The following is a 25763-nucleotide window of genomic DNA, read 5'->3' as shown; positions in this document are numbered from 1 at the left end:
ATTTTTTGAGGTACAGACAACTTTCTAGGTTTAAGTAGGTCAACATTGTTTATTTATTCTGTTGCGTCTATTGATGTTGCATAACTTTCATTCGATTTCAAACATGTATTAATACTAGATTTAATGTTTTATTCATTCATGATTGGAAATGCTGCTCTAATTTGAATTATGGCCATCCATAAAACTTTAATTTATGGTCAACCATTATACGCGTGCGCTTAGACGTCACTTTCAAATTTTGGCGGTACGTTGCAATAAAGGAATTTTAAATAGATAATTCCACTAGCATGTTTTGTTAGGTATGGGTGTATATGAAATCGTTTCAACTATGGTCTTATTTCATAATTTTAGATTGATATAATTATGAACATTCAAAAACTGAAATACTCTTTTGTTGGCCTTTTTCAGGAAATTTTAGATCGTACATCAAAATAATATTTAGATACCCGAGTTTTGTGGTTTTTACATCATGAAAAATGATTTTTAATTTCAAGTTGAATACCTATTTGGGAAAAGAGGTTCAATGAATTATTGCTAGTCATGCTTTCTTGACTGTTTTTGTAAAAATTGACACTACACTATCTATCGACTTATTTTTAATACCGTTTCTGAAAAGTAATAATTGTCACCGACTTTTTTTTTCTACTAAATTAACGTCCTTTATATTTACCAAGCTTGGGAATTGACCAACAACATGCCTTCACTCTGGATGTGGACGTACAAACGGATTGGTAAAATAGACTTTTACTGTATTATGTCAACTGAACTCATCAGTGCGATTTCTTATTCTAATATTTATTTTGACTCAACGTTCCAAATACCTACTACACAAATCTGATATTCAAGAACTTGTAAACTGCATGAAATGTTGATAATTTACTCTTCCAATATAAAAAAAATCAAATTGATTGAAATACTTACTTCAAAGTATTTAGCATTAAATTAGGCAGTTGTAACATGCTACTTTTCATAAACTCACAAGTGTTGTAATTCTTCACAAATATGTTTGAGAACTCTTTGTTTCAATCACTTTCCTTCCGAAAGAAGTCTAGGAAGTTAACCGTATGTATATGTAGACTGATGGAATGTCTACGAAGATATCAAGTATGAAGAATATCTTGAAATAATGCAAATAAGCGATATAGTTGATAAAGGGATTCCTTGCATTGTAACAGATATGTCTGCGATCAATCGTTGAAGACTTATTCAGAGTCATTAAAAAAAGTTAGGTTCAAATGTTACCTGGTAATCCAGTATAGTACCAATGAATAGAGTAGAGCATAATGTGTCTGAAGTTGATACTCACATACACAATTACATAAATAAAAAAAAACCGAATTCAAAAGCTTTAAAATACATCTATAAAAATCAAATGATTAACAAAACTTGAATGAGGTATCAGAGTTGGCTGAACTAATACATTCGTAAATATCTCAGCAACAATGTTTCAGCAAGTTATTTTAATGAGTTTGAGTAATAGAGAACATTATAGAGATTGATATTAACTTTTGTTCTGCAGCAAAGAATCATGAATCAAGATTATGAATGTCAGAGTTATTGGGTAACAATTTTATTTTTCATGAATTACCATTATTTCGGTCCTGAAATCAGTAAAAAATATATAAACATTTTTTGTAAAACAGAAATGAAGTATACCGAAATAATCTATTATTTATCAAATGTGGTCCTGAAAAAGAAGGTGACAATTGGTTTTGACACGATAATACAGAAAAAATTTGTTACCAATTTTTTCTCAAAATTACAGCAGGATATAAAAATTCAAAGGCTACTTTTTGACCAAGAATTACTAGAGGATTTTGGAAATATCAGTATTGACAGTTGCTTACCGTACAAACTTGTTTTCCAAATAGTGAGGTTTTTTGTCACCTAAGTATGTGTGCAACGGCTGCAATGTAAAACTTATCATTTTTTCCCTCACCAATCACCCAAGAGTCAACATTGGAAAAGGTATAGTTGAAAAGAGTAGTTTGGGCAGTAAGGTGAACAACAGAAAGATAAAGTAAGTCTTTTATATTCTCAACCCGACTGAAGAATGAGGAAGAAGGTACCTGACTTTCAGAATCATTTAGATGTCCGATTGACATTACTTTGATATACTTATCAGGTCTTATAACCAAGGACTCAGAAACTTCAATTTGGTTCCCAAGTGATAATGTTCCTAAATGAAAACGTAAAGATTGAATTGAGAGGCATTTAGCTTTCGTGATATAGGAGAATAACGACCATTAGACGGACTTGCACCCACATCAACGAGTATACTATGCGCAAGTGAAAAAGTGAGTGAGTAGTTATTAACTTACAATGATATAGAGCAGCTTCAATACTTTCACTGGCACACAGTGCCAGTGTAGTAAAAGAGTTACACTCTCATGTCAAGTTCAGAAAATACCACTTCCTCTAAGATTTTTGAGATAGATGAAGTAAAATGTGGCATTCAGAAAAAAATAAGAAGTACGAGTATCTGGATTGGTGAAAAATTTTAAATTTTGAATTTTCATCTAAAGTCGAGCAAATTCCGTCGTTTATTTCTCCCTACTGCGAGTTCTTAGATGACGTCATAGTGCCGCCATATTGAATTTGGAGAAAATGGCGACTACGCTGCCATTCTGAATGGAAATGACCACGTCACATTGTTGAAAAGAGAATTTTATATCCAATAAAAAAAATTGTGTTCTATTTAAATTTTTTGACTTGGGTCCATTTCCGGTAAACTCTGCATAGATTTTCAAGTCTTTCATTACAAAAAAATCAACTAGGATAAACTAAATTTTTATTATGAATTTCAAATTTCTCCCCTCCTAAACAACTGAATGGCGCCATTTCCAATGGTTTCGTTGTTACCTGTTATATGTACATAAAGACAGCTACAACATTAAGTAATAGAATACATATGAAGTGAAATATAGTCCTGTACCAGCTTTCATTTAGTTTAACTCAACTCTATAAATAAACAATATTCTGTGACATATAATATTTCGCATGTTTGACTGACTAGTGTATGTCACCTGCTGCAGACTAATACCTACATTGGATCCCACTTCGCTTATTAGGTAAGAATTTTACTGTTTACTTTATCAAATGTACATTACTTCTGACCATGCTTTGACATCACATCCCTATTTGTAATCCCTTATGACATCTTGAACCTTAAAAACGTTCCCATGGCCTGCTTCAAATTTGGAAACTTCAAAAACAAGAGTATTTTCCTCTATCTAGAGTGATTCAAGGTTATGAAATTTTTATAATAACGAGAATTCAAAAGGGTACATAAAAAAGTTGTGTGTATATGAAAGAAACATTACAATTTATTAAAAACGTGTTAACCATATACCAACAATAAAATATTTGAGATACATGAAATATATTGATATAAAATATATAAATCTTCTTCAGCAACATTCCACAATAAAAATAATTCAACGTCATCAGAAGAGAGTAATAACATTTTCAGTCTTATTTCTACGAAAAATTGAGGTAGGCCCCATGTTAAAAACCGTAAGGCATGCTGATATTGTATTTCCCCCCCCCTAAAAAATTAAAATATTCATGTTTCACCCATTGTCAAAAATTTCTAACCAATAAGTGTTTGAACAAATTTCACTTATTCCAAATAATAATTGTTGAATATTTAGACAAACTATAATTAATTATAAGCTGAAACAAACATTCTATACGACTCAATATCCTTAGTAATCCATTAAGCTTCTCCCTTTGCCTTATCGATGATAACCCTAGAAATAATCATCCTCTGTATTTGTGACGTTCCTTCATATATCTGGTATATTTTAGCATCTCTCATCAATTTCTCAACAGGATATTCACTATTGAAGCCGTTTCCTCCGAATACCTGTACTGCATCTGTAGCGCACTTATTTGCCACATCGGATGCATAACATTTAGCGATAGATGCAGCCAAGGTATTTCTGATACCGTTATCAGTTTCCCAAGCTGATTTCATCCAAGCAAGACGAGAAGTTTCAACGCCAACAGCCATGTCAGCCAAAAGGAAAGCTATAGCTTGGTGGTTTGCGATGGGCACACCAAATGTTTTCCTTTCCGTGGCATATTTGGAGGCTTCATCTAAGCATCGCTGTGCCAAGCCTGTAGCTCCAGCAGCAACCTACGGACAAATTGAAAATCTGAGAACCAAAACAATATATAATTGGGTTGATGAAAGAATACATAATGCATCATCAATAACATTTGCAATGAAACACATAGTTAATGTTTGCGCTTGATATCAGATAGAGCTTTTGTTCAAATATAAGCTTAGACTCAGTGCATACAAACGTGAGTCATCGGCTATTTCTTAGATCTGTGACTTATTTGTTGACGTATTACTATCGTTTGACAGTTTACATTGTTCAAATATCATTTATAGGAAAAGTTCCTATGATTTCAAATTTTTTATGCTACACAAATAGTTGTTCCTCACAACAAACAAATTGTGGGAATTTCATATTTATTATCATATTTATACATTTTTACCTCAAATGGTAATAAATGTCTAGTGTTCCACAAACTGAATTATTCAAATTAGCACAATCAATAAAATACTGACGAATTTTACGGAATTGACGCCAAATCGCAACACGAGGTTTTCATTATTAGTGTGAATTTCAAAAATAAAAGCAATTCTTCAAAAGGTTGGGCTGTCTGAAGAGATAGTCCATAGTTTCATTTTCATTATTTTGTCTATTTATGTAAAGTTAATAAAATCTATTAGAAACCTTCTCATTTCTTCACTCATTAATTTATTCAATGAATGCATTGAATTGGGCATCTATCCAGACTCTTTCAAAATATCTAAATTCATCCCATTAAACAAACCTGGTTTTATTGATGATTGTGGAAACTATAGACCTAATAATATAATCCCAATCATCTCAAAAATATTTGAAATCATCTTGTCATAACGAAGATGATTTCAATATAAGTATATGGATTCTTAAGGAATTTTTGATTCTCCACAATATGGTTTTTGCACAAGTAAAAACACAGAAATGCAGTTCATGACCTGGCAAATACTGTTGTGTGCGAATTAAAAAATGGAAGCTTTCTGGGAATCAGTTTGTACTCAACAAAGCATTTGACTGTTTTCCGCCACATTCCTCATACCAAGCTAGAACACTATGGTTTCAATTTTTCAAGTTCAACTTTCAATAAATCTTACCTAAATGATTGAATTTAGAGTATCTATTGTAATTATAAATTTTCGGAAGCAGGTGCTGTCACCGTGGGAGTGCCACAGAGCTCAAAAATTATATTATACTCATATTTCATATTATATAATTCTCAAGTCGTTACTACTTATTTGCTCAGGGACATGTAAAGTTGCTGAAATATAAGAATCAGAATTGAAAAAGTTGAAGTTGCAAAAGAAAGATTCACCATGAACAACCAGCTTCATTCCATCATCCTTCTTGGAATAGTAGGGAAAAAATAGCAAACATTGGTGAGACAAGTCTATTCAGTTATTGAAAAATATAGGATTGAGAAGAAAGACGAAACCGAAAATGCGCTATAGAGTTTTCAAGAAAATATCATTCAAACAGTTTTGCCTTCTTTTTTGGATGAAATCTGATTATTTTCTAAATAACCTAAAATGAATTTGGTAAAATTATAAAATATAATTGATCAGACATAATGACAAGGTTTGGATCAGACATAGTGACAAAGTTTGGATAAGACATAGTGACAAGGTTTGAATTAGGCATAGTGACAATGCTACCGAAGGTAAAATCTATATATACAACTCTGACAGAATACAGGATTTTGTGAAAGGCGCAGAACTAATTAATTTGTATCTGATGCCAATAACCGATGAGTCAGTGACTAAATAAGAAATGTAATCAAAGTTTAGAACTGACTATGCTAGTTATAATACTTATTTCCACTTCTGTGCATTAATACATATTAAAAATGATCATTTCTAAGTAATATTGCGTCTCAAACATATGTATATAGTTTCAGCTGATTAGCATGTTTAATTTAGTTGAGAGAAGAATAAAAGTTAGAAATGTTTTCTGTTTGTCAATTTTCTGCTATCAAAAAGAAATATCAAAGAATTTGCATCAAATTTTGGGTAAAAAATGGAATAAAGTGCTCAAAAACACTTGAAATGATGACAATGGCATACGGTGATTGTAGTCCGAGTCAGAATTTTTTGCAAATGGTACAAGCTTTTCATCGAAGGTCGAGAAGATGTGAATGATTATGCTCACCCTGATGAAAATGTTGGGAAAGCAAGAAAAATTGATATGGAGAATCGTCGAATCCCTATTAGAGATGTTGCTGAGGATGTCGGCATATCAGTCCAGCTTTTCTTAAAAAGTCATAACTGATGATGAATCATGGGTAAAATTGGTAACAAAAAAAACCCTCATATCTTCACAGGAAAAATTACTTATCGTACAGACATCCACAACTTGTATATTCAATATAAAAGTATGCTTGCAAAGCCAAAATTCAAAACAGAAGTTTTCAGATAGTCTTTTAGGTACCATATTTGTTAATACTATAATTTTGTCCCTAACTCCCTAACAATTAAATTTTACAAATTTCAAAACTGAATATAAAAACTATTTGGTCGACTAAAATGAAAGTAAATTATTGATATCTTGTAATGAATATGTCAACTAAGCTCTTTAGGTGAGGTGTTTGTTTCTATTTATATTATATCATTATATATGAATATTACTGGAGTTTTATTTCAACACCAAACCATTATTATCAACACCTCGACACGTGTTTCAATCACCAAGTGATCATCTTCAAGAGGAAGATTAAACTAAATCTACGTACAATGTTGTCCTTATTTATACCATAGATATCTCTGCTAGGTACCTGCGTCTTAATTGTCTTAAAATTAATTTTACAATGTTGCCTAATCTACTAGTCAGGTAAATCTGATAACTAAAAATACTTATTTCAACAAACTATATAGTAAACCTGCTGCCAAACACATCTTCATTACACAGAAAAAGTGCATTCGTGCCATGTTTTGCAAACCCAAAACAGAATCTAGTAGGCCTCTCTTTAGAAAGCTACAAGTATTACCCCTTATTTCTCTTTACATATTGGAAACTGCTTGTTACATTTACAAACGTAGAAATACTTTGCTCTGTCGTAATGACATTCACGGTCATTCCACCAGGAATCAACATTTGCTGAATACTCCTCAAAACAGATTGAACCTAGTGCAAAACGGTCCTCTAAGCATCGAAATTCGAATATTTAATAAAATTCCCGAAAACATCAAAGAGGAACCTACCTATTTCAGATTCAAGAAGTCACTGAAAAAAGTACTAATTGATGGTGCATTCTATGCTTTGGAAGAATTTTTTAGTACATATATAAATCACTGATAGTATTTATTGTCGTACTCTGTGTAATTGCATATTTTACGTTGATATTTAAATTATAGTGTACTTTGTCTGTACTTATACTTGTCATTTAACATAATCTCTCTAATCCAAATTTTTGACATGTCTTATGCCACTTGTGGTCTTCAGATTAATAATAAATTTGATTTGATAAACTATTAGGTATTGGTCCACCACCGTTATTCATAATATTCAGTTCTATTTTTGTTTTTTTTTTTCTTCTTTTTTGTAATTTTCAGGGTTAAGTAGAAGAACATTTACCTTGATATATTGCATTAAGGACGATAAACTTCGCCCTTTATTTCACTTGATAGTTTATCACAAACAAAACAAAAACTCAACATAAGTTATATATTAAAACGATATTATTATTATATGGTTTTGACATTGAAACCAAAGTCCATTCGTCCCAATGGAAGAGCCCTAAATTGTGAGCAAATTATAAAAGACTGCAGAATCTTCTCTGATATGAGAACTCTATGAAATGGTTGTGAGAAATACTTGAATATCTAGGTCTCTATCATCCAACACAGCTAGTAAAAGTCCTTTCTTAAAAAACTTCTGGCTTTCTACATTGATGATTGTACCAAAGCAGACGACACAATGAAATTTGAAAAGGTACAATGTTAAAATCTGATATAACAAAGGTTCCAATATCAAATATGCTATTCCAGATGTTATAATGAGAAGGTGATATAGTGTTAGCAATTTTAGTATGTTATCAAGAGCTTGGAACATATCTAAAAAGAAATATTTTCTGTCATTTTTATCTAGAAAAACTAGTATATTCAGAATACAACACTTTTCTGGATGTCAAGTGACACTGAATAAAAAAATAGAAGTTTTGTTATTATGTACAATAAGAAGCTCTCAAAATGTAATCGTGAATTCTAACTATGGAATGAAAAAAATTCGTAGAAAACAAGAAAATCACAAGTGTATTACTGTATTCCATTCAAGCTCTTACCACAATTTTTTGTTTTATTTTTCACCACATTCAAATGTTTCAGTTTGGTGAACATGTCAAGTTCAGAAGCAGATACGCTTCTACCGATGACCTACTGAAAAAAATTTAGAAGGGTCACCAAGTATTAAAAGAATGATAATTAATTTCGAACTCAAACATGTATTGGCATGCTAAGCCGAATTAGGACCTGCAGCGTAAAATTAATTTGTTGAAAACACTTCTCCCACATCAGAACAAAAATACTGTCACTCAATACACATTTCTCTAACCAGGGTAGCATTATAAGAAGATGACTGCGACTTAGTCATCTTCTTGGTTAGTAAAAGGAGCGTCGAGATACAGTATTTTTGTTTTAGTATGAGAATAGTGTTTTCTATAGATGTTTTGGCATATTTTTCAACCATGAATAAAATTGGTGGCAATTGAGAATGCATTTAAAATCAAAACATACGTAAGTTTTTGTGAAATTACTCACAAAATACTTCAAAGTAGATGCAAAATAATAATTGATAATAGATAGATATTAATTCTAACTAACTTCAATTTGTTTCTTAGAATCTGATAGTGATGCTTTATTCTTGAGAAACATTACTTGTTTACGATAGAGAATTATAATGTTGACTCTAAAGAGGAACTTCGGAAACTATCTGAATCATAATGCTCCTAAACGTCTTCTCCAAGGTCTTTGTTGCAACAACCTCTTGCTTACATAGAATAGAATATTTCGAGGTATTCATTCAATGAACATACATAGGTTTTTCTCCAAAATCTCAGGCGTCAAAGTGACAATCAACATTTTTCTATTTCTCAATAATTGCTACAGAAATAAAATTTGTCCAACTGAAAAGTGAATATCTTTATTTATGAATCATCATTCTGTAATGAAAAAATATGTTTTTTTTTATATGCAATAGGGTCATTTCTTCAATGGTGTTCCAATTTACAATAAAGGGAGCCAACAGTAGAGTTACAGGTGAGCAGTCACTAACCGCATGCCGTGCGGTTGTTCCAAAAATGATGTACCCTGAATAGATGCAAAGAGCCAATGATGACGGCCTTATGCGATTGTGCGGTTTAAGTCAACTTTCTATCTCTGACAAATAAAATAAAAACGTTCAAATCTCAAAATCAACTTACCGGTGGTCTTGTTTTGTCAAAGGTTGCCATAGCAATTTTGAATCCGGAACCTTCACCAATGAGAACATTTTCTTTGGGAATTCGTACATCCTCAAAGGTTATTCCCCTCGTGTCTGAGGCTCTTTGACCCATATTGATTTCCTTAACAGATCAAAAACAAAATTATCAAATTCAATGATACGAAACATAGAATCGCTATACAACTCACACATTTCATCTGACGACAATTTATCACAAAAGTTAGTTGACTATTGTTTTTATACATTCATTTGTCGAATACTACCAATGAAAATCTACTTTCATATGAACATCGAATTACATAAAAAAAGATTTTTTGAAACAACTACTTTCATAACAAATGCTTGGAGTGAGAACTAAATAGGAAAAACTAATATTGGTATAATTCAATCATCAACTTGTTTCCAGTGGGATTTTTTCCAGTTTATATCTGAAAGTAACTTCTATGCGTGACCTACAAATATTCATTATTGAACTTGAATATATTCTTTCTTCCTTCGGGAGTTTCCACTATTTTTGTATAAAGATAAAGAAGTAAAAAGCTAAAAAGCTATTTTTCCAAAAAATGGTATTTCCAAAAAAATATACCCCCTTTGATTTAAACATTTTCTAAGTTATTATTGTAATATTTCGTTTTAATTTACTATGTACTTTCACAATGAATAATAATAGGATTTGTCTAACAATAAATAAGTACATTGACAACTGAATTAACATGATTTGTAAGTGCACAAACATAAAAAATAGACTTGACCTGAGAGAAAGAACATTGACTTCGATGAGAAAAAAGAAAGATTAGTAGTAAACTTTGTCACTATGTGTTACATGTTTTAAATTTTCGGTATTGACGGTTTCGTCATTTGCATTTTTATATCATAACCTTGGAATATGTGCACGTTAAACATTTCAAACTATTCAATTGATCCGTCATTCTTCATATCCTTCAGTTGAACTCTAACATTAAATTAATTCTCAAATTGGTAAAATATTAGTTTAGCACTGTTTCATTCACCGCTCTGAATTAAGTTCACTATGCAGTAACTCTTTGGATTTCTGAAAAAAGTTCTGAAATCTGTTTGCAAAATATGTGGAAAATTTCCATAGAAAAGAAGAAAGCAAATTAAGTTCAAAATACACTTTTTACAAAGACCATGCACAAAAAATTCTTTCAGATATAAACTGGAAGAAAAAGCTCATTCCAAACAAGAACGTTCAAATGAACATTGAATTATATAAAAATCACTTCTTATTCAGTCTGTACTTCAACATTTGTGAGGAAATTGAAACAGATATCATTCACAGGAAGGTTACACAGCATAATATATGAAAGACATTGATTTAAAATGTCACATACACGGATATCCATCATCCACAATGTGTACTTCTCGAAGTTTCAGATCAAAAACACAAAGAGTTGATTTTGATCTCAATTGCTTTCTTCCTTTCTTCGGAAAGTTTCCACATTTTTTTGCATAAAGATGGAGAAGTAGAAGGCTACAAAGCTTTTGGTAAAATAAAGTCGTAATACGATGGTGGTCTGAAAAGTTTCCTACCTCAACATGAAGATAGCAGCAAAAGCTAGTGAATTTCATTGTTCATCTGTTGACAGTGACTCACCAAAGTTTCAGCCATTTTGGAAGGACAGTTGTTATGTAACAGTCGTTTGAGTGGACAAAATCGAGTATTGAGCTGTAATTAAATATATTTTTTCATGGCAATACGCCTACTCAAATCAAAGATGAGTTGGATTCTCAGTATGGGGACTCTGCACTATCATTCATTACAGTAAAATTTTGAGCAGCTGAATTTAAACGTGGCCGTAAGAGCTTGAGAGAGAATGAACGTTTGGGACGTCCTTAAACTGCAACTACCGACGAAAATATCTCCAAAGTTCACCAAATTGTGCTAGACGATCGCCGAATCAAAGTGAGAAAGGTAGCAGAGGATATGAACATGTCAATTTGTCACATATTAAATCAAAATTTAGGCATGAGAAAGCTGACCGCGTCTTGGGTGCCGCGATTGTTCACGTTAGACCAAAAACGTGTTCGAATGAACATTTCCAACGCTCTGTTGGCGCAGTTTAGGCGCAATAAATTCGAGTTTTGGCGCCGAATAATTACTGTAAATGAAACTTGGATACACCATTATACGCCTGAAACAAAAATACAATCCAAACAGTGGACTGCAAAGGAGGAACCAGCTCCAAAAAGAGCAAAAACTGTTTTTTCGTCTGAGAAAGTGATGACGACTGTGTTTTGGGATAGTCATGGGGTTATATCAATTGATTATTTTCAAAAATGAAGAATACTTACAGGAGCATACAACGCACCATTACTTGACAAACTGAAGGCAGAACTTGCGGAAAAACGGCCACATTTGCAGAAAAAGAAAATCCTGTTTCACCAAGACAACACCTCAGCAGTTGCCATGGCAAAAATGCACGAATTACGGTTTGAACTGCTTGGCCATCCACCTTACTCACGAGATCTAGCCCCAAGCGATTTCTTTTTGTACCGTCATTTGAAAACTGTGCTCGGAGGACCGAGATTTTCGTCAAATGAAGAGGCAATAACCTCCGTGAATAATTATTTTGCAGAGAAAAACGCCGAGTACTATTTGGACGGCTTACAGAGATGGGATCATCGCTGGGAGAAGTGTATAAAGTTAAAAGAAGACTAGGTTGAAAATTTAAAAAAAATCTGAAAAAATGTCTTGTATCTTTGTTAGGTCAAAAACTTTTCAGACTATCTTTTTCAATTTATGTTAATGAAAGTTCTCAAAATCTTGTATTACAGTGGCTATGTAAAAATAAAAAACTAATATTCTTGATTGAAAAAAAAGTGTAGATAAGTAGAAAAGAGAAAGATGTTTTGTATTTCGTATCTTTACTACTAATATGCTGTCCTCAAAAGATGGTATATGAAAGTCAAATGATGGGGAATTCATATTATCAGTTCGTTTTGGCACTCAACACTTTCACTGATAGCTCTAAGTACTGAGACATGAAAAATTTACAAACCTTTCGACCTGGCGTCACACCATCCCATTCTCGTTCTACGATAAATCCTGTGAAAGCTTTACTAGATGGTGCCTTGGGATCGGGATTGGTACGAGCCAATACAAAATACCTGTAATTACAGTTCTAAAATTATGTTATGAACCTTACTCAATGATGTATTAAAAAAAATTTGTTGGAAGTGGTTTTTTTTATTGAGTGTGTTTATAAATGAACAAATGAAAAACAACTGATCACAGTTATTATTTTAGACCAAAGAAAAAAAATCAATTTTCCTAACTTCAACATATTAGATACTGGCGTTCAGCCACGGCTCCGCACGGGTGCAATGCTGATACTAAATATACATATAAACGCGTGCGATCGCTGCTATTCATAAAGTCCTATAGGGCGAAGCGCGGCCTTCATAGTGCTATTTATAGGCACGCGCTGCCGGCCCCCAGGCCGGTACCGCCGTAACCGCTATGTCTGAATTTTAAATCTGTGATATCTTTGAAAATATTCATTTAAATTACATGCTGAAAAGGGTCATATTGATCTATATTGAATGCACAATGTATTCAAGGTACTTCATTGAATAAGGATTATAGCTGTATTGCTTAAAATCGCTTCGTAAAAAAATAAAGGGTGAAAAATGATTATTGTGGGTTATCCCTTGAAGAGAGACATATACCATGGAAAAATTTTTGTGAGCCTTTTTATGGTGTACAATACTGTAGTACATTTTTTTATTTATCTCGTTGGGTTCAGCCAGTTTTTGCAATGTAAGTGCAAAAAAATGTGTTTATTTACTGTAAAGTTATCAGTGTTTCTGTATTATACCTATATGTTATATTCAAAAATAAACCACATATACATATTAACTTATCTCTTGAATCACTCTACCTATTTAAAAAAACCCGCATCAAAATCCGTCACGTAGTTTTAAAGATCTAAGCATGCATAGGAACAGACAGCAGGAAGTGACTTTGTTAAATACTATTACACCAGGGTCAATAATTTTTGAAACAAAAAAAAATAGTAGGATGAAACCCATAAGGAAAGGAGGGGAATATCACAAAAATGAAAGAAAATATAAATTACGGGCGATCTGAGTTCGGGAAGTGAGAGGGGGTGAGTTTTTAAGGGTAAAAAATGGTTCATCTTGATTTCCGACAAAACTACAAGTCCTATGGAAAAAAAGTTAAATGGCAAAGTTGTAGGTAATAAAAAGATCTACAACTTTTGTATTTATAATTTCTTTTATTCAGTTAAAAAGTTTATTTATTAAATTCTAATTACATTCAAGTCATAGAAATTCTCATAATTTATAAATGTACATGTAAATCGTACTATTGAATTTAGATACTTCATTCTGATTACGTTATTATTGATTTTTAAAAACGTTAATCTTGTTATTTATCTTGAATTTTAATCACTTATCCATTAGTTTTTGTCTATTTGATGGCATTTCTTCATCGTTAGATTCGACAAACCTTTCCAATTCTAGTTGATCTTCGAAATTTTCAAGACCACCACCTTCTTCGTCTCCAATATTATTTCCAGTCTGCATTAGTTCTTCATCCACAATTTCATCTGAATCATTAACTTCCATATTGGAGCAATTTTCAGAACCATGACAATTTGAACATAAATTTGTGCATTTTTAACCACTTTTTCGACAGCCACATTTTAAACTGTTACATCCAGTTTCACAGCTGCAGCAAAATAGTTTTAAGCAATATTTCCGGAAATATTTCCTTTTCTGTAAATTTGGGCATAATGCCACGTTGATGTTGCTTCCAGACCCATTCTGTTGCTGTCAGTTCGTTACCTAACCAAGTTTGAAGCTGATAATATGCCTAGTTACAATGTTGTTCTGCTGCTCCTTCTGTGGGTGGGTGGAAGGTTTGCCAAAATGAAAGATGATTTAATTTTTGCCAATCGACATTTTTGAAATCTTAATTGATTCAGTGTTATTTTTTCATTTTTACATTTATAAAATATATTTGACAAATTTTTTTTTGCAACTAATTTTTCTTTATTTTCAGTATTTTAATATTAATATATGTTACAAAAAAAGATTTGAAGCACTATAACTCCTATTTAATTATATGCTAGCGCTTTCGACAGCTGGTCGTGCTATCATCATCAAGGCTCTACTCAAACTAAACATGTCAACCTGTTGCTTGTCCTTTTATGGGGTCCGAACGCCTTAGTGCAGGTACTTCAGGTAAATTTGTCTGTATTTGGGTCACATCAGGTAATATTCTTTGTGTTGGTTCTTCTCTAGGTTTACTGTTTCTAGGAGTATGTATTGTATTGTGTAATATATTGAATGTTAGGTCTTGTGTTTCGATTTGTATTTGTTCCTCGATAAGTGAATTATGACTGTTAAATTTATGGATGTTTAAGTTTTCTCAGATATCCATATGGTTTCCCTTATTGATTTGTTTTGTGAGTTTTATGTTCTTGTTTTTGGTTTTGCCGATATAGAATTTGTTGCAGTCCGAGCATTGTATGATGTACATATACCCAATAGAGAACCAGAACGGATACACCAAAAGACAATAGGATAAATTAGAAAATAGGATCAAGCCACTCCAACATGTTCGCTGTTACACTTGAAGATGACAACAGATGCAAAAATAGCTCTGCAACTACTTTTACTATTTCTAAGTGCTGAATCAGCTCTGCTCAATCAGCATCCTTCAAGTGTGTTGTATTCTGTCCTATATATTGTAGTATTCAATTACAGCTCTTACATAACACATAAATAAACAATAATATAATTGATTTTTTCTATAATAATACACTTATATGCCCATAATCCGTTTCATAATGAGGTCCATTATGATACAGATTTTTCATAACAATACAGATTTTTAATCAATAGAAACCCATAATTTTTCAATCAAGCATGCTGTGTCCTAGATTCCTATCTAATTGTTTTATTTGTCAAAATCAGTAGGTATTAAATTTTCATAGAATATAGCTAAAGTTCGATAACTATATTATCAAAATGTCTGATATCAGCAATATTTTTCAATGAAAAACGTCATCTTCTGCACCTAAGAATTTCTGCACTAAAACTCACAAAACAAATTAATAAGGGAAACCGTATGGAGGAACAAATACAAATCGAAACACAACAAGACCTAACATTCATTATATTACACCAAACAATACACTCCTAGAAACAGTAAACCTAGAGAAGAACCAACACAAAGAATATTACCTGATGTAACCCAAATACAGACAAATTATCTGAAGTACCTGCACTAAGGCATTCGGACCGCATAAAAGGACAAACAAGAAGTTGACACCTTCAGTTTGAGTAGAGCCTTGATTATGATAGCACGACCAGCTATCGAAAGCGCTCACATATAATTAAATAGGAGTTATAAAGCTTCAAATCCTTTTTGTAACATTAGCCAAATTTCACAAATTTTTAGCATCTAATAATGAATTTACGATACTTTTATTTTCTTTTCCGGCAAATCCAGATGTTGTATTGCAACCGGAAAAATAATGCAGAAATGCAACAATATTTTTGAAGGATTCATGTTTGAAACTATTAGACGTGAAAAATAGATCCTTTACATTTCCAGAACCTGGTTTGAGAAAATAAATGTCATGATTATTTGAATTCAATTAATTCAAAAGGACCAAAAGATCAATATCTTGACCCACAACGATGACAGTTTTATTAATATCTCTGGCAATTTCTATTGAGGTCTTAATTATATCAGCATCAGCATATTCTTCTACTCGTTTACAGGAAAACCCTTGTGACTGTAATCTTTTCATTAAAGTTTTTATTATTTTATCGTTGTTTTTCTAGTTAGATAAAAATTTTTCTTTCAAAAATGATATTTTTGTATGGTTTTGATAATCAAACTCTGGAATATTGTCTGAGGTTTTTCTACGACTACTTTCTCCTCTTTTAGTTGAAGTAGCTGTTGGTACTGTTGTGACAGTGACTGATTTTTTAATTTTGGGGTACCCATCAAATACAATATAGCTGCTTGCTGCGTACTGTTTTTCTACATAGTGCAATTATTTATTCATGATCTCTTTCGCCGTTTCATTTTTTTGACAAATTACTTTGTGCAGTAAAAATCCACCGTCGACGACATTCACTATGCCGTCAGAATGCGTTGGTCTATTCACACTCACAAATAATTCGTAGAGTTGAGATTTTATATTTTTCCTGATGTCATTTTCTGTAAAAAGTGACGGCGGAAAAGGTTCAAGCTCGTATTGTAAATAAGTTTCCATATATTTTTTACTATCTACAACCTTCTCAAAATATTGTAGATGTCCTATTGAATATTAACTTTATCAACCTATTTGTTTGTTGATTATAGTAGTATATTTCGATTTGCAATTTTTTCGTTTATTAATGTAACATGGAATCTTACGTTTTTTGAATAATTGAAGTTTTAATAAATAGCTCAAAATTGTATATAATGATTGAAAACATTTTTAGAATTCGAGTGTTTTTCGATTTTTTTGCATTTTCTGAAAACATTTACTACAGTAATGTATATTTTTTTACACCCCCAGAAAGTAGAGATTTCAACGAAGAAAAAAACACAGCGACTTTTTGAAAAAAGCTGATATTTTGATTAAGGTGCTTTTTTAATATTAAGTCAAAATAAGGTGAAAAAATAAATATTTTAAATCAAATAAATTAGTGTATTTGGGACAAAAGGTAAATTTTTCACCAAATTTCGTAGAAAAAAATGAAAAACCAAAAACTTGGTCTATTCGACACATTCACTTTGGACTAAACTAACCTGGTGATTGAAACACGTGTCGAGGTGTTAAAAATAACAGTTTGGTGTTGGGATAGAACTGCAGTAATATACAACAAAGGTTCCAAATAGTGCATCACAAGCTTCCAATATCATTCAAAATAAGGTACAATCTGCTTGCCTTGTTATTCCTATAGGATACAAGATATCTTGAAGTAAATAATGGTTCATGTACTCATAAGGGCATACTTTCATTTTGTTAAGGACACCTCATATTCACACTGTTAGCACCTCATTTCCTTTTTACAGGTTTCCTACATGGATTTAAAGTCAACTAATGTCTTAAATAATTATATTTAGATTTTTACCTTATATTCAAGTAATTTTTTTTGATAAACTACATAATTATGATCGAATCTTTTGAATGAACAGCTATCCAACATGAAATGTCAAATGGGGTATGATATTCAATAGATTACTTTCGGATCTACTATTTCAGTAAATAATAACTTGTATCTGTTCAATTTTGACAAATACAAATAAAAACCAAACTCATTACAATAATCAAGATTCTAAGTTCAGAAAAATGTTTACTTACCAGTTAGCTACACCCCCATTAGTGATCCACATTTTTTGACCGTTCAAGATCCATTCGTCCCCTTTTTTTTCAGCTCGTGTTTTTATACCACTGACATCGGAACCCGCACCTGGTTCTGTAACACAATAAGCTGCCACTACCGGTTCTTCAATACACCGACCTAAGTATTTTTTCTTTTGTTCATGATTTCCAGCTAAGAGGACAGGTGTTTGCTGAAATTGATGAAATATTTGTTAAAGCACTTTTATTTAATAATGTGATTTTTTTTTCATTTCCGGTCCCACCTTCAATTTTACTCACCCCCAATCCATTTGCCTCAAGTGCAGTCATTATACCTGTACAACCATATGCTACTTCTTCAGCTACCAGGCATCCATCAAATACTCCAAATCCCATACCACCTTGTAGAAAAAAATATGGTATATGAACAATTTTTATACAGGTACATCTTGAAAAATAATAGATATGCTGCTAATGTTATAAGTTAAGAATAATACATGGCCTTTTATTCAAAAAATATGTTCAATAAGTACATCTTCACATTCTGTTTAATTTTAACAGCAGGAGAATCGGCAGGAAAGCTACTTCTTGCTATTAACAAAGAACCACTATACAATAATGAAGTATATATAGAAAGATTTATTATCAAAAGATTTTACATATTAGCATTCATGTTAATTAATGACTGTTCAAAATTGTCAAAAAGTAAATAATGAATATGTTATCTACGAAATAACCAAAATACCTCAATTATTGAGAAAATCATTAATTGTTAGATATCAAGTGACCAATAATTTTCTCAATAGTATCTGTACTTTGCAGAAATAATCATCTACTTTTAATCATTAACCATTTGAATATTTTTTTGTTCAGTTTAATATTCTTGAATTACATTAAGATTTTGTTGTTTCCATTATTCTTTGAAAAAAGATTTATCAAACATTCATCATATTAGTACTCATACCTAAAACTCAATTTTGAATTGTCACTTTTTAGATGTTTGTAACATTTTTTTAAAAAAATGCTATACAGCAGCATGCAATTTTCCAAAAATGTATTTACTGGTATAGGTATGTTGACAATGTAATAGCTTGTTTCACAGGAACATATAGACAATTACAGTAATTTTTCCAATAGATCAACTCAACCCAGAAATAAAAATGTTTGTGAAAATTGTGTTATTAATTTTCATCAGTTAGTCCATTCATAATTTTTCAAGAAAGCAGTTTACTATTCAGAAATATATTCTAGTGGTTTTTCAAAGAAAAAAACTATTTCAAATATTCCCCCTTCCTCTTGAAACCAAATCGGCGCCGGTTATTTAACGCAGTTATGGTACCTATTCGCCTAAAAAAATTATTTATCTGTCTTTCAATTGTTACGCCATTTGTAAATTTTACAATAAGATTAACAATAACAACATTAATACTAACATGGCTTATAATTAACATGAAAAAATAAGGCTTCTTAATCTTTTATTGATTACATATGCTAAAATATTCTAACTCAGAAAAATTATTCATAACAATAATTATTCAATAAGGTGGCACATTATAACGCAAAATACTGGAGGATTTCATATAGTTTTTTATCATTCATTAAATTAAAAAAATCTCAGAATACTGTCTGTGGTCCTATGCCTGGTCAAACCAAAAGCTACTTAATAAATATATAAATCAAAAATAGAACGATTAGTGGACACAACACTCCAAAAAGGGGGCAAGCTGTGGACACTTGTTTCTGGCTATTGGCCTCATCTGCACGGTGCAGCCAAGTGCAAAGATGGGCAACACTTGTTTGCCGAAAATAAGAAACAACACATACGCACGAAGTTCCTTCACAATAAAGGCATTTGTCGTTGTTTTATAATACCCAATTTTAAATTTTACTGCTTTGTTTTTAAATGTGCTCGTCGACATAACTCAGATGTACTTATAAGATATAAATATTTTTTATAAAAAATATCCTTGTTCTATGAATTGTAAGCATCTATTGTTTATGTAAATATTAATAGATGCCTGACATATGCTAATTTTATTAAAATGTATGTATTGACTTGTGTAAATTTTGATGAATGTATAAAACACCAATAAATTATCTATCTATCTATCTATCTATAGAAGAATTACTATCAACTCCTCCAAACATATCGGAGAAAGCAGAAAATACAGTACAAAATATTTAAACCCAAAAAATCTGAGAAAGTGTACCAAAAACTATATTAACGGTTCATGGACTGGAGAAATACAAATAAAATTTCGACATTCTCCGAAAAATTTTTGACTGATCATTTTCAAGAATTGTGGTAAAACTATGAAATCATCCAGTACATGGACACATTATTCAATAATTGAATCGTTGGTAAATATCAACCATAATATAGACATTTCTAAATATGAGAAGCTTCAAGCTTTATTAAAGTGAAACTCCGAACGATATGTTGAAGAAAAATGAAAAATATTTTCACCTAAACAAATAAAAACGTTCAACGACAAAGCGCCTGATGAAAATTTTTATTTATAACAGTAAGTATCTACCCAACATTGCATTTTTTTACATTTTTCTCATATTACATGATATATTTCATTGATTTTGAGAAAACTTATTATAGTATATACGAAGTCAATTCGAATGACATATGAACTAAATAGTTACCGAACATCGGCAGTTTCTTTGTATGGCATGGACGGCGTGGTATAATTTTTTTCTTTAATTATTATTTTTATGTGGGAGATTTTATATGGTATTAACTAGTAAATGTATCAGTCCCAGTACATTAGTCTTTTATTAAGCTATTCGGATTGACTTTGTAAAGACTATAACTTGTGACGGAGCAGGCTTAGGCACCAGATTTGAACCAGACTATATTATGAGACGCGGGTTTGAAGCTAACGTAGGTCATCCTGCTTTTTATTTGGTTTTTTTCTTCATTTGTTATTTTTGTTTTTTTTTTGCTTTAGATAGCAATAATTTATGGAATAATGTGGTAGAAACTGAAACAAAAGTACAACGAACATTTACAATTACCGGCAAATACTACGAAGTTAGTAAAAAATATATAAATCTATAGCCGAAATTTTGCCCCATCCCATTTTATTCGTTATTTAATTCAAATTTATATACAATGCATTGTTGGAAATCCAATTCAGTGGTGATAGGATACATTGAAAATTCAGTTCAGAATAAAATCAGCATTTCCAAAACAATATTGAAGTCAATGAGGCTAGCAAATAATGAAATGAATGTGAATATTCCTTCCACTTCCGAATCAGTAGGACCTGGAATAAACTTTTCAAACTGCATAAATAATTTTAATATTTTTAATAAATTGGATTGATCACAATTATTATGTTCAACATAATAAATCAAACCTTTGTATCAAACAGTTGCGATAAATATTTATCTGTGCTATCTTCGCATTTCTTTAATTTGACACAAGACTTAGTGCAAGCCTTGTGTGTAACTCAAATACGGACGATAAAACAATCGTGCGTCAAAACATATCATGTAGATATTGATATCCTTGAAAGTGTTCAAAATAAGTTTTTAAGGTACTCTGCATATAAACTGGGATATCATATTGGTGAATATGACTTTAAATTTATATAGGACATTCTTAACTTGAATACTCTGGCTCATAGAAGATTAGAATCAGATCTTACACTGATGGTAGCATCAATTCCCCGGCACTTGTCAAACTTATAACTTTAAATATGAATCAAAGGAGAACAAGAAATTAGGAAATCTTCAAAGTACCCTATTGTCTCACCAACTATGGCCAGAATAAATCTGTAGGTAGAATTTTAAGACTTGCAAATACATACAATGTATATTTAGAATTTTTCAATTATTCTTTGGAAACATTTAAAAAGACTGTGAAGAAATTGAAATTTATCAACTTATTTTTACGATTTTTTTTTATTTTATTTTATATATTTTTTCCTTAAACCTAGCTTAGATTCCTGTTAAATACATATGTGTGAACTTGTTAATTATTTTGTAAAAAATAGGCATTACCGTAACTAAATAAATAAATATAATATGTATAAATATTACTGGAGTTTTTTCCCAACACCAAATCGTTATTTTTAACACCTCGACACGTGTTTCGATCACCAAGTGATCATCTTCAAGAGGAAGATTTAAACTAGAAACTAACGCAAAGCTAACGCTATTTATGCTATATAGATATACCATACAGGTGTACCACCCATACAGGTATACCACCCTAAATTAATTTTACAATTTTGCCTTATCTATTATTTTACAATATATGTTTAAATGTTATAGCTGTATATAAAACAATTTTCAGCTATATAAAAATTAATTTAACAATATCGCCTATCTAAATTTATTTTTGCAATGTGTCCTTATGTAGTAATCAGTAAACCCAACAATATTATTTCAACAAGCTATATAGTATGCTATTTGGTATAGGTCCGTCACCGTTATTCATAATATTATTGTGTTTACTTATTTCCACACTCTCATAGGCATCTAGTTGCCTATCGTTGTTAACTTATCTAACTAATCTTAATGAACTGAAGTCTATGGAATGGTTTTATTGCAAAATATGATGGGCGACTGCTGATTTTTCAGGTCTTCCATATTTTAAGTGTGCTATGTGTTCCTTATATATACAGCTATAACATTTAAACATATATTGTAAAATAATAGATAAGGCAAAATTAAGAAATTAATTTAGGGTGGTATACCTATATGAGTGGTACACCTGTATGGTATATCTATATGTATAGCATAAATAGCGTTAGCTTCGCGTTAGATTCTAGTTTAATCTTTCTCTTGAAGATGATCACTTGGTGATCGAAACACGTGTCAAGGTGTTCAAAATATCGATTTGGTGTTGGGAAAAAACTCCAGTAATATTCATTACTACACCAAAGGTTCCAAACAGTGCATCATAAGTATATAATATGTATAGTTTTCCTATATCCATGGCAATACCATTAATTACAATTTTGTAGAATTTTTTAAAGAAATACGAGTAATTACTGTTATTGTGTTCAATACAAATATAAATATACTATTTACAGTTTTTTTTGTCAGGTGTAGAAAAATAGTGCATGCAACTCTCATGTAATGGTTATTATACACTCGCATAAACTATACGGTCGTTGCATAACTAATAGATAAGTCACAGTACACCCCTGCTGAGATATATGGAGATCTATGTTCATGTATGTAAGGCATGGTGATTCCAGGATAAAGAATGAAATTCCTTTTTTTATGAAAAATCTAAAATAAAACTTTCTATGTTTTTTTACCACTAGTTTTGCGTGGATCATTCTTTATAGAATTATTAGATGAAAGCAGCTCTGCCTGGTGCTTTCATCTAGTTAACTTATATCAAAAGCTGCAGAAAAAAATAGAAAGCGACAATAGACCAACCTAAGGATTTTTTTTTTGGATAAGCAAGGTTTGAATGTTCTATTAATCCTTTAGTGGTGATGCCCATATTAACTCATTACGGAGTAAAAAAAATATTTATATTTGTCTAAAAGTTCTAAACGAACACACAATCAATATCGAATCTACCTTGCCTTACCATATTCTTCCGGAACATGGCCATTCATTAAACCCAAAGCATGAGCTTTTTTGAGTATCTCCCACGGGTACTTTCCAGTACGATCATGTTCAGCTGCCACTGGAATAATCTCCTCCCTAGTAAACTTTCTAGCCAATTCCTGCATTTCCTTTTGAGTTTCACTGAGTACTGAAAGTGAAAGCTAGGTTGAATATAACAAAAAAATGATGTGAAACTTTTTTCTTCTAATAAGTTCTGATAGCATAATTATTGATGCAGAAAATGCAAGGGTAAAACAAGAGATCAGCAAACAATTCTTGATTACAGAGCCCATTTGTGATTTTAATTTTTTTTTTAAATACTTGAAGGAATATTGATTTATTTGAAACAATTTCCTGAAGTAGAACTGAACAGTTCTTCACGTCAACATTTTAACATGTTCTGTTATTAGTTGTGAACTAGAGCCTAAACACAACAAATTTATGATTCAACACCAGACAAGCGCTGTTTCAACCCGCTACATATAAGGACAGAAAATCAATTTACAACAACAAAAATATAGATTGAGAGTTTATTTGATATCCTGATTAGTAATGTTATAAAAGGCTATTTAAGTACTCAAGACTTTAAATATATCAAATAAACAATGCTTTAATATTTAGGTAAACTACAGTAGGTACAAGAGACTTAACATGAAACAAATACTAACAACAAAAGAAGGAAATGAAAAAAAGCTTGGGATATATGTTAGCAATATCTTTTGATTGCATTGTTCATGTTCTTAGTGGTGCTAGGCTGAACCACCAATGCATTGCTGGACTCAACTGTCCTTATAGGACAAGCTTAAGTAATCATCTACTGAAACCATTAACATTTTTCCTAATTGAGCTTGATTTGTTATGAAACAAAAAATGATTATTTTTAAATTTCATTTCAAGTGGCTCGTATCACTAAACGAGTCAAATTCTACTCCATACTGCATAAAACAAAATATATGACAGAATTTGAGAATTCTCAAACCTCTACAAATTCATGTTTATGAATGTTAACCAATAAATTTTGAAAAATAGCAGATAATTTATTTACTGAGAACACTTGAAGTTGAACTTATTCAAAGCCAAACTGACCAACATTTTTTTAATGTATTGGGGATTCCAAAAAGGTCATGATATATTTACCAAAGTTATACCCTGTAGAAGTTGAGACATCACATTTTGGTGATACAGAGGCAATCCTATATGCTGGTCTCAGCAAAACTCTCGCCTAGAAAACAATTGAAATAAGAAAAGTGAATCAAATTCATCCATAGTGGATTACTTGTTGAATAAAAGACATGTCGAATGCAACACAAAGACCAAGTTACTAACTAATCTCCTCTTTAGCAACCGCTTTATAAATGTTACAGCGATTTGAACTGGACCTTGTCTCTTTGATAAATAATAATAAATCGAAAAATTAATGGGTTCAATAAATATATCTACACAACAAAAAATAATGTAAAATCAAAATAATACTTTGACCTATTTTTTTTGCTAAAGTTGGTAAGATAGCAAGTGTTGCCACCTGACATTTTATTTTATTGAGCGAAAAATATTTGGAAACTACACTGTGGTCTATTGCCACCACAGAACTATAACTTAGTTAGGTAGTTCTGTGGTACTGGCTTATACTTTTATGGCCCTGCTAGTTTGAGCAATTTGCCAGTCGTCGGTGATTAAATCATTACCCACTTGAAGTTATCCTCAAATGCCCCAAACTTTTCCCAATATATATATTTATCTTTTGGTTTTCATGTAATTATTTTCCAGCAGCTTGAGTGCAATAACCTTTTTCGATTTCATATAATTTCTAGAAACATGTGGATTCGTTTTCCGATGGCGTTCCAGGTTAGCTTCCTAAATTTCTGCTACCGCAGTTATCGGTTGATTGTTCAAACCAACAACACTGACATAGAAGTTTGGCAAGTTTCTCAACTTCTGAGAGCTGTCGTTCGTATGCTATCAGCTATATAGCTGATTAACGGAAAAACAGATATTTTTTTTTTAATATAAATGTACTATTATATACAAATGAGTACATACACAAAGAGTACAACACTTATGCTACGCATAAGAAGAATAGATCATTATAGTGTTCTAGTGTTAAGTTTTGCTTCGTAACATATTTCTTTTACTATTTCTGAGGAAAGAGTTTTTTCTTTTGGTTATGCTTCTAGTCGAGTGTTTGTACATTTTGTTCATAAGGGAAAATAATTATCCCTATTCATTCTGGGTAATCAACACGTTGTAGCTGAGGCCAAGCATTATGAAGGATTGTGAAGAAAGCAACACTGCA

General features: G+C 31.5%; 1 protein-coding gene across 1 annotated transcript; it reads right to left on the bottom strand.

Annotated features, from left to right (window-relative positions):
• Positions 1-3304: 3304 nt before the first annotated feature.
• On the bottom strand, positions 3305-24965 carry Mcad (Medium-chain acyl-CoA dehydrogenase). Its single transcript, XM_023159561.2, has 8 exons — positions 24747-24965; positions 24608-24692; positions 23451-23618; positions 18185-18285; positions 17885-18096; positions 12551-12659; positions 9511-9651; positions 3305-4141 (listed from the first exon to the last, which is right to left on the bottom strand). Exons 1-8 carry the CDS (start codon positions 24762-24764, stop codon positions 3719-3721), a joined length of 1257 nt encoding a protein of 418 aa, XP_023015329.1. The 5' UTR covers positions 24765-24965; the 3' UTR covers positions 3305-3718.
• Between the last annotated feature and the right edge of the window lie 798 nt (positions 24966-25763).

This window comes from Leptinotarsa decemlineata, unplaced genomic scaffold (genome assembly GCF_025532065.1).
Source record: "Leptinotarsa decemlineata unplaced genomic scaffold, Ldec_3_MD MMD2_P_RNA_scaffold_11, whole genome shotgun sequence".
Lineage (NCBI taxonomy): Eukaryota > Metazoa > Arthropoda > Insecta > Coleoptera > Chrysomelidae > Leptinotarsa > Leptinotarsa decemlineata.
The sequence above is the reverse complement of the archived record's forward strand: the minus strand, read 5'-3'. Positions and strand labels throughout refer to the sequence as shown.

Excerpts from the sequence above, each read along its gene's own strand:
- Mcad (XM_023159561.2), bottom strand. Across the intron at positions 18,286-23,450 it reads CCATGTTCCGGAAGAATATG|GTGGTATGGGATTTGGAGTA; the intron begins GTAAGGCAAGGT and ends TTTTTCTACAAG. Across the intron at positions 12,660-17,884 it reads AATGGGGGTGTAGCTAACTG|GTATTTTGTATTGGCTCGTA; the intron begins GTAAGTAAACAT and ends CTGTAATTACAG.